This window comes from Engystomops pustulosus, chromosome 2 (genome assembly GCF_040894005.1).
Source record: "Engystomops pustulosus chromosome 2, aEngPut4.maternal, whole genome shotgun sequence".
NCBI classification, from domain to species: domain Eukaryota; kingdom Metazoa; phylum Chordata; class Amphibia; order Anura; family Leptodactylidae; genus Engystomops; species Engystomops pustulosus.
Window position 1 is genome coordinate 101019652 of NC_092412.1, and position 14320 is coordinate 101033971.

The window sequence follows — 14320 nt, forward strand, 5'->3', positions numbered from 1 at the left end:
GTTTCAACAAGTAAATGTTATTCTTAGTAGACTGAAAAGTTACACAATTTCAAAACATTTTTTCTGCATCAATTCCACACAGTTTTCTAGATCTCTGCTTGCTGATATTCAGTAGAAGGATTGAATGTTTATTAAACCTGTCAAGCTCTGATTATTCTTTTTGATACTAATAGCACCTGTGTGACATCACATGACCATGGACTGATTCTTATCCACAGGAAGTAAACTATGAAGCTTCCTGCAGAATGACAGATGGAAAACAGCAAAGGATTGAAACAGAAAATTTGTTACCTTACGTTACCGACAATAAAATGTATCTGCTGAAACTGGACAACCCCTTAAGCAACTGTAAACAAATACCTGGGTTTAATTAGTTATATCGGAAAACCATTGGCTAACAAGAACTGGAGGATGTGAAAATTTTTTTGCCTTATTCTTACCTTTGATTCTGTCAGAAGTGTTGACTGTGGGTAACAGTAGGAAGAACAGTGAGGTTACTAACGTCAATACTCTCCCTCATGTTGTTGCCTAGATTTAAGCCCTTCTAAGGACAAGGACATTTTTCATTGCGTCCTGATATGCAAAAACATAGAATTCCAAGAGGATGTATTTTCTTCAACTCATGAGTGTTTAGTTTGTAACCATAAGTTGATACTTGGTATGTAAATATAAATGGGTAATAAATAACATATAAAAGTACAAATTTACCGCAGATGGTCTTCTGTTCTTGCTTAACCTTTGATTTTTCGGCTTCACTGAAAGTCTATGTCTAGCAGCAGAATTGTCAAGGAATGTAGAATTCTGAGGAGGAGTGCTGAAATCAGCTGACGGTAAGAGGTCGGTACCACTTTTCACTGAGGATGTTTTGTTCGATTCTTTAAGCTCATTTTCATCTGGAGATAGAGGTCTTGAAGGGGTTTCTGATGAGATCTAAAATGGTGCATTATGTGTGTATTAGGACTTTATTAAGACTAAGCAAATTGTAGAGACCCTGGCAAACCAGAGGCGTACCACAAAAACTAAATTCCATTGTATTCCATCAAATCTTATGTAGAATACCAGGGACCTAATTTGTATTAATTATCCTTTTTTCCAAATATACTTTATTAAAAAATTGTGTTTAGTTTGAAAAAAAATCTGAGATCCGTTGTTGAATGTTGTGAATGTCCAAGCCGCAAACATAGTCAGGATTGTCTTGCAACTTGGGCAAATGGCTCACATATGGCTGTGTGTATGAGCCCATAGAAATGAAATTGTCCATTTGCTATCCATTGAAACACCAGAGCACAAAAACAACATTCATGTGAATGAGGGCTTAGAGCTGCATGCACGGCAGCTTGCCTCTGCTCTCCCTGTGTTTATACAGCTCAGTGATTTTTAACCCTTTTGCTGTGTGACTTGTTTTGGTATTCTAGTAGCACTTGTTGCATCAGCTATCTCGCCTTGTCAGACACTGCTCAACAAGTATCTACTAATATACAGGCAGTCCCTCGATTATGTAAAAGATAGGTTCTTTAGGTTTGTTCTTAAGCTGAATTTGTAAGTCGGAACTGTATAGTTTATAATTGTAACTAAAGACCAATTTTTTTTTGTCCCACTGACAAATGGATTTTCACAATTTTTTGGCTGTAATGGGTACATAGATTATCAATTAAACTTCATTACAGACAACTTACAGCAAGTAATAAAAAATATCACCAAAGCTCAACTCTCCCTTCAAAACAAGGAAAATTCATAGAAAATGAGCTTCAGATTAAATAAAGAAAGCATTACTTAAACAATGTTTGTGAGTACAGGGAGTCCCCGGGTTTCATACAAGATAGGGTCTGTAGGTTTGTTCTTAAGTTGAGTTTGTATGTTAGTCGGAACTGTATACTTTATTATTGTAACCCCAGTCAAAATTTTTTTGGTCTCTGTGACAATTGGATTTTAAAAATGTTGGGTTGTCATAAGAATCAATATTAACACTAAAGCTTCATTACAGACACATGTGATAACTGTTATAACTGTTTATTGTAGCCTAGGGCTAAAGTACAGTAAATTACCAAAATCCAGAGGTCCGTTTGTAACTAGGGGTCGTATGTAAGTCAGGTGTTCTTAAGTAGGGGACCGCCTGTATTTTGATAATAAATAACTATCTCCTTAAACCTTGGTGATCTGCACAATTGGCTTTTCTCCCTTTCCATAGGATTCATGGCTGTTTATTCCATCTGAAAGCAAGATTTTGTTAAATGGATCAATGCTCACAGCGTATACTATGACTGGGAGTAACTGCCAAGCCTTGAAGCACTAAGAGTCTTCCATTTCAGAACAGGGTGGAGTGGTGTATGTGATCTTCAATTGAAAATACTGTTTCTTTCTTTATTTTATCTGATGCCCATTTTCTATGAATAAACAGCCATGAATACTATGGAAAGGGAGACAAGCCAATCGTGCAGATCACCAAGGTTTAAGGAGATAGGTATTAATTATCGAAATACTCACAAACATTGCTTAAGTAATGCTTTCTTGCTTTTATCTGAAGCTCATTTTCTATGAATTTTCCTTGTTTTGAAGGAAGAGTTGAGCTTTGGTGATATTTTATAATACTTGTTGTTCAGAATTTGCAAGAAAAGCATGCTTTTTTTTAATCAAGCTGCTCCTCTCAAATTCACCTCTATAGCCAGGAAATATATTTGTTTTTGACTTTACTAGACAACTTACAGCAGCCTGAGACTAAAGTAAAGCTTTCAGAGAGCTTCACCAAAGGTCACACTGAGCTCAGAGGTCCGTCTGTAACTAGGGGTTGCCTGTAAGTCGGGTGTCCTTAAGTAGGGAACCACCTTTATACTAGCGTAACGTGATTGCTGTTACAATACGGTGCAGTACGTCAGTGTATTATACTTTATTCTGTGCATAAAATATATTAAGGAACTCCCCTATATATTATGTAAGCAGGAGCAATCTAATAAGGAAGAGCCGGAAAAGATGTAATTTCATTTGGCTGCTCAATGTTCTCTGACCGCATATGCCATTAGTAGGATCTGCATTCATTTTATGCTCCTGACTAGAACAACCATGGAGAATTAGATTTTCCTGCTTCTGGTGCTTATATATATATATATATATATATATATATATATATAGGAAACGGCCCGACCGCATCAATTAAAGAATTGCAATGATATATATATGAGTTATTGCAGATGCAATGCTCAACTCAACAAGTTTTATGCAAAGACGAGTTCCCTAACAAAATCTCATGTAAAAGTAACAAGGACTTGTTTTCTGAGCATGCTGTACTAAATACACAATATCCAATCAGTGATTAGCTTTCAGGCAATCTGTTTCCCTCTAACGAAGGGTAAACAATGGAAGCAAATTGCTGATTAGTTGATGTGGTGTCAATGTTAATTTGTTTCTTTTGAAGGAGCCTGGAATAATCACCTTTTTGGAGATACCCTACCTGTTCATCTTCCTCACTGCCTGTTCCAGCTAAGCTCAGTGAGCTGTGGTGATGTCTATGGATGTCAGAAAACTAAAAGAAAAGAAAAAAAGAAAAAAAGCTTAGGATTCTTTAAGGCTATGGGTACTTACAAGGCATTTATTTGTTTTTATTGCATGTATTTTGCCCTAAAGAAAACTATTGCTTGGTTGTAACATTTCATGTTTTTTTGCTCATAGTTGAGAATATGAGGAGACCCAGCTGTCAGAAAGCTCAACTGATGAGATTGCACAGTGAACAGTATTCTGCAGCATGCTATGTATTTGCAAGCTGCAGAACAAAAAGTGTTTAGAATAAATACCATTTACAAATATTAACCCAATATTAAAGTAATAGTAATTTTAAGTATCTACATTCTAAATATGTTCATAACTTTTTTTTACTTTCACCACAGTCATGATCATGGACTGAGCTGTGCCTTGTGTCATAGGCTGACCACTCTGCTGGGCATCATTGTAATGTAATTGATGACAGTGTTGGGGCTAATTTTTAGATGCAAGGAATCCCATCCCCAGAAAGTTGGCCAGACAGTGACACAGGTCGCAGTTGGGTAACAATCTTAACAATGCAATTTGTTTTGCAAGGATGAACTCATGACTTTCCATCAATGTACTCTGTCTCTTCATACAACATTTGAGGCTTTCACACTGGTTCATTTTCAATTTTATGGGTTTTTTTTGTTAAAAAAAACAAATTATTAAATATTTTCATGGATAAACAGAGCCATCGGGTTCATAAGCACAATAAAATTCTATCCAAGAAAATTCTTTCTTTTGTTGAGTTACATCTGTAAGGGCATGCAATTACATCATACAGCAGATCATGTAGCAGGGTTGGAGAAGGGTTGGATAACAATTATGTCAGTTATGGATAATCCTTATAAAATACACCTCACCAGACTAGAGCCAGAAAGACCAACTATTCTCTTACAATGTCAGAAACTGGTACTGATTCTAAGGTGGACAAACAGCTAATATGTGCAGACATTTTTTTCTGTATAAGCACTTATTGTGTGGACTGCAGAACAATGAACTACTCAGTGCTCCATGCTATACAGTTTAGTAATGTGCAAACAATATCCAGCTTTGTTCTATGTGCCGGCAGCATTGCCAGTTTGTTACAGTCCAGATCATGCAGAAAGGGATTTTATCACAGTAGTTTTCCATTATACACTTGAGGTCATTAGAAACTTGGCAATGTGCATATTATAAGCATGATATCACATCTAATTATAAATACTTACCCTGGTTTTAATAGCATCCTGCAGAAGGGACATTTCTGGTGGGCTGCGTGGTAATCCGTCATCTTCTGAACTGGCCCCAGCATCCTCAGATCGCTTACTTAGAAGCCCAAAAGGAGGTGGTCCAACTTTGATATTGGACTGGAGTTTCAACTGAAATTGAAGCATTTAGGTTTTTAGTAACTTTAGTGGAGTGAGGCTTTTTTACATGTTCTTGGGACTCCATTTCATAAGCAGAAAAGTATATTAAAATAAGCCTTGGATGTTTTAAATGACAGAGACTGATAGAACCTGAAAGACTCAACTGACTATAATGGTTTGACTATTCTTCAGTTTAGGCTAGACTAAAAGCAAAGGCTTGCAGGGCTTTTTCTTTAATGCTTTGTGACAGGATCTACAATGGAAGCTCCTAACAGAGCTTCTGACACAGATAGCCTTATTAAAACATTCTAATCAGAAACATGCAGTATAGGTTGAGCATAAATAGCATTTAATTAGTAGCATGGTATCTTCTTTCCAGTGTTATAATGATAGGATTTTGTATTGGTTATTTGGTCAGATAATGCACCCTAAAAAGAACATGAACTTTATAAAGTAGAGGCCCCCTCTGTTTTGGACCTATTCTCTATGTATTACATTTAATTTATGTATGTTACACTATTTTATTTCTACATACATAATATATGTCTATGTGGATTATACAGAAAAAAGAAAGTTTAACAATAGGAATCTATTGATGCCAGCATCAGCTTCCCCTTTCAAGTGCATTGTTTCCAATATGTTTTTGCTTCTTTATCATTCCTAGTGTATCATAGTTTACCCCACCCCTCTATTCTTACCCCGCTGGACTCTGACAATCTATCAGCAGTACAGAGCTATGTAATTTATTAGCTCTGTATACAAACATATAGGTTAGAAGGGTAGTGCTTGGAGCAGGGAGAGAGGTGAGTATATGCTCTTTATTATTTTTAATATATAATTTATTTATTTTTTTACAGAATCTGTATAACATTTCTGATGAAAAAAACCTGCATGCAGGAATATATGTGTGGCAATAGATTAATAGAATAGCCTAACAAATAAAAAATCTTTGTGGGTTCCCAGCTCATTAATAATTATAAAAATGTGAATGACTGGCATTCCATGAAGATAGAGTGACAAATCTAAGTTTGGTAGCGAAGTACTTAATAGCATGTACTGATAAGTTCCCTGTGACAGCTCCAAGGTGTCAGTGCAATAACCTACAGATAGAAAGGGGGGAACTGCTCCTTTCCAGACCCTCCCATTAGGCAACTGCCTAGTCACACAGCAGATGCTAATGAAAGGTACAATATAACATATCTTTTTTTCTGTAAAACCAATTTTTTATACAAAAACACTTTGGCAGTGTATGTACTATGCTGTGTGGGGACTGGGGGAGTGCTAAAAATGGGTCTCCTGGTGACAGGTTCCCTTTAATAGTTCTCATACAGTATGATAATATCTTCTCTGTAATACCTGTAGGGCTTTAATGCGGTCTGACACATTCTCTTGTGAGAAGACACGTATTGGTCGAGTTGTCTCTTGTGCTACCTCTGGAATGAAAATGCTGTCATGTGAAACGGCTCTGCTTCCCAGAACTCCAGATGTGGCCCTAAAATTACAAAGTATGGCACATGCACAAAATTTTTACTATGCTGTTTAGAAAAAAATACTGCAAAGTAAGGGCGCATTCACACTGCCGTTGCCCACCGTACCGTACCTGGCGTCGCCGAGGAGAGGAGGAGCTGCTCACCCCTGCCCCTCTCCATAGGGATATATGGCGCCTGGCACCATATGCTGAGAAAAGATAGGACATGTCTATCTTTTCACGGCTACAGAACAGTACGGTGCCCCACCGCACCACTCCCGTAGGACACGGCACGCCCATTGCCAGCCTTTGGGGGGCGTATATATGTGACATATATATGTCCCCTGAACGGCTGTGTGAATTGGAAAGAATCAACTGGAAAAAAAGCTAACCTCCAAAACCATGGGATTTAGCAATTTGCTTTATGAACAAATACTTTATTTCCTTCAGATTTGGGGTTCAGCAGTAGAAAGTTTGATTTTTTATAGATGAATGGGTCATTTTTTACCTTAAGGCAAGGTAAAGAAACCAATGAGATGAATGGAGATGGCCACTTCATAAAACATTATTTGAAGGAAACTTACCATTTGATTTCATACATTATGGACCAAACATACCTTGAGAATGCTGTAGCTACACTGATGCAAGCATATAACTTGTTCAATCTCTGAATTGAGTGGTTTTGCTGAAAAAACTATTATAACATTCTGGACCTTGGGGAAGCTGGGTGCTGCTGGCTGCCATACATAAACACATTACACATGGAGCTTCCTGAACTGTCCAGACAGGACTAATCAACCTGAGCTGGATCACTCATACACAGCAGCTGGGGGAAGGTGCAGTGATTGATTACTTCTGCCTGTCAGGGACAACACAGTGATTACATCATTCTCTGGTGCAGTGCATAACTAATGTAAGAGGAAAAGCACCAGGCACAGAAGCAACAGAGCCTCATTATCATAATTTTATAATTGTTTTTTCAGCAAAACCACTCAGCTCAGGGATTACACAAGATATGTGTCTGCATCAGTGTAGCTACAGCATTCTCAAGGTATGTTTGGTTCATAATGCATAAAATCAAATGGTAGATTTTGCTTTAAGGTTCTTTTCACACAGGCATCCGCGTGAACAGAATACGTCAATGGACTACATTTATCAAAACAAGTGCAGTCTGTACTATGTGCAGTTTGCCTGTGGAGTGTGCAGAGTGCGACAGATTAATCAAAACTGGTTTTGGCTTTATTAATCTGATGCACCCTGCACGGCCCTGGAAGTGTAAACCATTTTTTTGGTGCACTTTGTTCATGCTGCAGAATTGTGACGGAGACAGTAATAAATGTGCCGCAAACTCTGACTAAGCACTAACACGCCCCTGGTTGCACATTTTTTCTGTCCTGTTGGACGCAGTGCAGCCGCGACACAAAACTGGCGCAGACACTTTATAAATAAATGTGCTATCAGTTTGCAAAGTCGCACAGAAAACTGGTGCAAATGCTTTAATAAATGTGGGTCAAATGGTTTAACAAAAATTTTTTTAAAAAAGTAGACTCCCAGAGGTCGCATTAACGCCTCACCACGCGTCATAGACGCGTGATGAGGCGCCATTACCCCCCAAAATAATTGCCATGCGTAAAGTTACGCTTGGCAATTATTCCCTGTAGCGCGCAGGCTGAGCGGTTCAGCGCGCGCTGCAAATGAGGGAAATGTCTATAGAGCTATCGCAGCGCGCGCCGGGCCGCTCAGCGGGACACGTGACACAGTGATCAGTGTCAGGGGCGCGCCGGAGAGACCCGGAGCGAGAGCGCAGCCCCCAAGGGGAGGCATGTGGGCAGCGGGACTGCCGCTCCCCGTCCTGCTCCAAACTCTGCCTGCGTTTATGTGATCGACAGGACCGGGTGAGTGTGTGCCGTGTCCTGCTTGGATCACCAATTTGTTATAAGATGGGAAGCTTTTGGAGAGCGGATGACGCCACAGTCTGCAGCGGGTGATAACAACGGCCTCCGAAAATAATTGGATATATATTTCATGAGCTCCGGGACGCCTCCAATCATTGATTGCTGTGCACAGGGGGCGCTCTATCTGCACATCTCCCTCTGGAGGTTCATAGGGGGGTATAGATGGCTGCTCAGGGCACATTATACATTTGTGTTAAATTCACTCAAAATGTAATAAATCGGAGGTGTCTGAGGCTCATGGGAGTCGCTTATCCATAGGTGTTTCCCTGCTGCTTCTAATATCAGTAGGTGGGAAATCCTTGCAATTCCCGCATACACATGCATGCTCAGCTTTGAGTGGAGTAAGGCCCAGTCAGACTCAGGCATATGTATTAGATGTCAGAAATTGGCAAGTTTGGGGACCGTCTGATGTGTTTGGGGGTCCTCCTGCACAATTGCAAATGTTCAGAGGGGGGATTGTGCATGTTGGATTTAAAGGGGTTCTCCGTGTCCTGTTTGAGTGTGCCGTGTCCTGTTTGAGTGTGCCGTGTCCTGTTTGAGTGTGCCGTGTCCTGTTTGAGTGTGCCGTGTCCTGTTTGAGTGTGCCGTGTCCTGTTTGAGTGTGCCGTGTCCTGTTTGAGTGTGCCGTGTCCTGTTTGAGTGTGCCGTGTCCTGTTTGAGTGTGCCGTGTCCTGTTTGAGTGTAGTGTGTGTGTGTGCAGTGTCCTGTGAGTGTGCAGTGTCCTGTGAGTGACCAGTGTGTGCTGTGCTGTGAGCGACCAGTGTGTGCACGCTATGTGTGCGGTGTATTACCGAAATTTTCATACTCCTCCTCGGGTAAAAATACTCCTCAAAAATTGTGAGAGGAGTATTTTTACCCTTCTGGAAAAATGTTAGTGCGACCTCTGTAGACTCCTGACAAATGGTGGATTCTTTGTATACTGGCAATGTTTTAGAATCCTAGAGAAAAGATTTACAGAAAGTTAGCTGACCCATAGAAATATCACCAAGATTGACCTACTCAATGTCATCCTCAGAGTCATATTCAGGGTGTAAAGAGTCTGGGCCAGTGACATCGCTAGCAGACTGACTCTGTTTTAGACCACTTGCACCTAGTGAGGGTAAAGTCTCTTTCCTCTTCTTTTTCCCAAAGAATTTTTTGAAAGATTTGAAATTAAATTTCTTTTTAGCTGAAAGAAAAATAATAAGATATATTTTAAATTCAAATGTTCTTCTTTTGAGCTGCAGTAAGAAGTTTTTTTTCTAATATTCATATATTAATATAATAATTCATATAATAGATAAAAATATATTCCATCTATGTAGAAGATGTTGGTTCACAAAAAGCGGGTTTAAATCATATCCCATTCTAGAGTCATTATAGACACAGTAAAAATTAATTTTTACTGTAAGTAAAATAATGGCTAATGGTCCCAACAAGACAGCTAAAAATCTGCAGCAAACAATCAGATTTTTAATATGATGAATGCTAACTAAAACACATGTAAAACTAATAATAATAATCTTTATTTAAATAGCGCCATCATATTCTGTAGCACTTTATATATCATAGGGTACATACACTCACCGGCCACTTTATTAGGTACACCTGTCCAACTGCTCGTTAACACTTAATTTCTAATCAGCCAATCACATGGCGGCAACTCAGTGCATTTAGGCATGTAGACATGGTCAAGACAATCTCCTGCAGTTCAAACCGAGCATCAGTATGGGGAAGAAAGGTGATTTGAGTGCCTTTGAACGTGGCATGGTTGTTGGTGCCAGAAGGGCTGGTCTGCGTATTTCAGAAACTGCTGATCTACTGGGATTTTCACGCACAACCATCTCTAGGGTTTACAGAGAATGGTCCGAAAAAGAAAAAACATCCAGTGAGCGGCAGTTCTGTAGGCGGAAATGCCTTGTTGATGCCAGAGGTCAGAGGAGAATGGGCAGACGGGTTCGAGCTAATAGAAAGGCAACAGTGACTCAAATCGCCACCCGTTACAACCAAGGTAGGCAGAAGAGCATCTCTGAACGCACAGTACGTCGAACTTTGAGGCAGATGGGCTACAGCAGCAGAAGACCACATTGGGTGCCACTCCTTTCAGCTAAGAACAGGAAACTGAGGCTACAATTTGCACAAGCTCATCGAAATTGGACAGTAGAAGATTGGAAAAACGTTGCCTGGTCTGATGAGTCTCGATTTCTGCTGCGACATTCGGATGGTAGGGTCAGAATTTGGCGTCAACAACATGAAAGCATGGATCCATCCTGCCTTGTATCAACGGTTCAGGCTGGTGGTGGTGGTGTCATGGTGTGGGGAATATTTTCTTGGCACTCTTTGGGCCCCTTGGTACCAATTGAGCATCGTTGCAACGCCACAGCCTACCTGAGTATTGTTGCTGACCATGTCCATCCCTTTATGACCACAATGTACCCAACATCTGATGGCTACTTTCAGCAGGATAATGCGCCATGTCATAAAGCTGGAATCATCTCAGACTGGTTTCTTGAACATGACAATGAGTTCACTGTACTCAAATGGCCTCCACAGTCACCAGATCTCAATCCAATAGAGCATCTTTGGGATGTGGTGGAACGGGAGATTCGCATCATGGATGTGCAGCCGACAAATCTGCGGCAACTGTGTGATGCCATCATGTCAATATGGACCAAAATCTCTGAGGAATGCTTCCAGCACCTTGTTGAATTTATGCCACGAAGAATTGAGGCAGTTCTGAAGGCAAAAGGGGGTCCAACCCGTTACTAGCATGGTGTACCTAATAAAGTGGCCGGTGAGTGTATACAAATAAAATACTATATTACATGGTATAAACAGTCATTTGGAACAATAAACTAAATTTTTCTACAAAAATGACTGATTAACAATGCACATGCTTGTAAAAAATGTTTAACCAGTGTTATCTAAGTTTCAGAGATCCAAGCAAATATGTCTTCATTTATTATATAATGACTTCTATTTAACTGTTCTATGTAGCAGCACACTGCCACCTTGTGTTCATACAGAGGCAATATTTTAATCTGCACGGTATAAGAGTATGCTATAAACCCAATGCATGCTATAAGGATTACATACCTGAGTAATCATCTACAAAGGTCTCTCCTTCTCTCACCCTTGGATCCATTATAAAAAGGTGACCTGAAAAACAATAAAAAGATTTTTTTTTAAATATGAAGACTCAGCATTTCTCGTATGTGATGCTTCTTGCATTAAAGCAAAGTAAAACTGGCATTTACCACTTGGAGGCTGGAGAACTGGAAACAGTTGGAGAACTGGAAAAAAATAAATTTTTGCTTCTTGCTTTTATACTTTATTATAATGTTACTATTATTATAATTTTTACTTCACTACCATTTTACAAGCTCTGCTTGCTGTAATTGAATGCTTACATCCTGAAACCGATTCAGACCAAAGCCCAGAAAAACAAACATTGAACATTTTGCACTCTTAGGGTGTAATTTATCGTTAGGCTGGCTCCTTGGGACTGGTTCTATGGGGCACATTTATCAGGCTGTCTAAGAGTAAGAATGTTCTTAGTTGCCCATGGCAACGAATTACAGCTCTGCTTTCTTTTTACCACTGCTCATGAATAGTTTAAAGGGGAGCTGTAATTGCTTACCATGGGCAACTAAGAACATTCTTACTTTTAGACAGTTTGATAAATCTGCCCCTATGTCTTTTTTGTAGCTACACTGCCCATCAGATTCATTAAAGTGGCTTCGGCTCTTTAATAAATGTGCTCACCCCTCCACAGGGAAGCGAGCGGCCGGCGCTGTGACACGGCGAAATATAGTACATGTCCTGTACCTCGCCGTGCATGGTCACGGTGCGGTGAGACAACTCGTGTTCACAGCAGCCGCATATCGATCCCCATTACGTCTGTGTGAATAAGCCCTAACTGTGAGACTTGCAAAAGTCCCAAGTCATGAATCTGGATTTGCACGATGTTGCTCTAGCAGTAGTTCTAAGTTGACACCAGAATAATTATGAAAATCGTCCTGTGAGACTTTTTAGCAGTGAAAAGTCCCAAATGATAAATAATGATAAATGATCCCCTTAATGCTCCTCATCTCCAGACAGAATTCTTAGAACTTTAGAAGGATTTTACATTCTTGAACAGGAAAATGAGACAAAGCTGAACTAGTACAATTCCAGTACTCTGGTGAGTAATTTCCATCAGTGTTAGGAAGCTAAATTCAGAATTGGATCCCAAATGTACAAATCTTTCCAATACACATTTGTCTGTGGTTTTAGCTAAAAATGCTGGTGCAAAATACGGACCATCTGAAGACTGGTCTGTTGAGTATGTAAGGTGCTCAGTATGGGAAACACCAGTGACCATAGATTTATATACAGACCATAGATAAATATTCTTCTCCTCCGAATTACCATCCGTGGGCATGGCGCCATCAGTCGGTAGCTCTAGGCACAGCAGCAGTGCCGTCGCTAAGCGACAGCAGGCGGTGCTCAAACTGCTGAGCCTAGGCGATAAAAGGCACACCGCCCAAGAGCTATTACAGGGCATTCCACATCAAACTTGTTAACTTTGTCGCCACCCTGCTGTGTAATCCACAAAATATACTGGCAAACTTTTATCGTTTACCGATATTATTTCAGCGCTTCTTGCGCATCTGTTTACATTCCCCTCACCCGCCATATCCTAAACTTATAAGAACGCTACTACACTTGATCTTATACAAAAGGTTCTTAGAAGTGCTGTTTGGGGAGTAGCCTAGAGACAGGGGCTTGGATTGGCGAAAGCTCGCCTGGCAGCGGAGCGCCAGCTCCATGCCAAGATCCAACTAACATAGTTTTAACTGCAGCACCTTTAATCTACTACTAGTTCACTGCCTCCATACATGGTCCCCTTATCAAACGAGCTGTGTCAGGCAGAATTTTGGGTTGTTTTCATGGCTTCCATGTCAACTTTGTCGCCACCCTGCTGTGTAATCTACAAAATATACTGGCAAACTTTTATCATGTACCGATATTATTTGAGCGCTTCTTGCTCACCTCCTTTGGTTCCTCTCTGCCACCCATTGGTTTGAAGCCTGAGTCCATTTGGGGTATGTCGCCATGCCACTCTCTAGCCTGCCGCTGCTGCCGCTGCCTCTGCATGCCGTCCCCTATAGTGTCAGGGTCAATTATTGGATGTTTTAGATGCTATCTAGCTTCATTCTGTCACTCTGTCATGGCCATGCTGTTGCCCATAATTTTGGCATAATGGTGCGATTAAGCAGCCTCAGAGGCATCCATGCATGCTGCCCCTGCTGTTTCCTGTCCATTCCCGTGGTGTTTCCATCCTTTTCTGAGGTTCCCAGGTGTTTGGCCAAGCTTCCCTGTGCAAAGCCTTGGTCCCCTTGAAAAATGCTCGAGTCTCCCATTGACTTCAATGGGGCTCGTTATTCGAGACGAGCACTCGAGCATCGGGAAAAGTTCGTCTCGAATAACGAGTACCCGAGCATTTTAGTGCTCGCTCATCTCTATTCCTAAACCATAAAAGCACTCAAAATAAACAGGGGAAGATATACTAACATAGATTAGGCAAAAGCAGGCATGGTCTCAGTCAGGGCCAAGAGAAGGCATTTTGGTGCCCTAGGTAAACAACTCATAGTTCCTATGGGCCCCCCAACATACCCCAGCCACCATAGGGTCTTGAGCCCTAGTCCCAACTATTACGTTATCTGAATCCCTAGGAACAGATACCACTAGCAGTGTTGTGTACTTAACCGCATTGACAAGCAGCTGATTTTAAAGCTGCAGCATAAATCATTTTAAGCTGCATGTGGATGGGATTTGCATACAGTAGACTTATGAGCAGACAGATACTGTACTGATCCAAGAGTATGGAAATACTTTAACATTCACAGATCCTGCTCTTAAAATAAATGATGCAACATTAATTTCTGATGCAATGACTATACAGCCCTACAATGGTATATGATATATGCTGATTGGCCACATTAAAAAAATACAAACATATAAAGACGGCATTTTTTTTTGGAATATGGAGAATTTTAGGTATCTTTCAA

At 40.4% G+C, this 14320-nt stretch overlaps 1 protein-coding gene across 3 annotated transcripts in view; it reads right to left on the reverse strand.

Moving 5' to 3' along the window:
* CRACDL (CRACD like) overlaps positions 1 to 14320 on the reverse strand; it is a 58535-nt gene that overhangs the window by 8090 nt on the left and 36125 nt on the right. For 2 of the 3 annotated variants that reach the window (XM_072135737.1, XM_072135736.1), the window contains exons 2-7: positions 11364 to 11426; positions 9288 to 9456; positions 6222 to 6357; positions 4728 to 4877; positions 3446 to 3517; positions 709 to 930 (exon numbers count right to left, since the gene is read on the reverse strand). In XM_072135737.1, coding sequence (XP_071991838.1) covers positions 709 to 930; positions 3446 to 3517; positions 4728 to 4877; positions 6222 to 6357; positions 9288 to 9456; positions 11364 to 11412 — 798 coding nt within the window. In that variant the 5' untranslated portion in view covers positions 11413 to 11426. Of the gene's footprint in view, positions 1 to 708; positions 931 to 3445; positions 3518 to 4727; positions 4878 to 6221; positions 6358 to 9287; positions 9457 to 11363; positions 11427 to 14320 lie in introns of those variants that run through there. The other variant, XM_072135738.1, reaches the window with a different exon arrangement.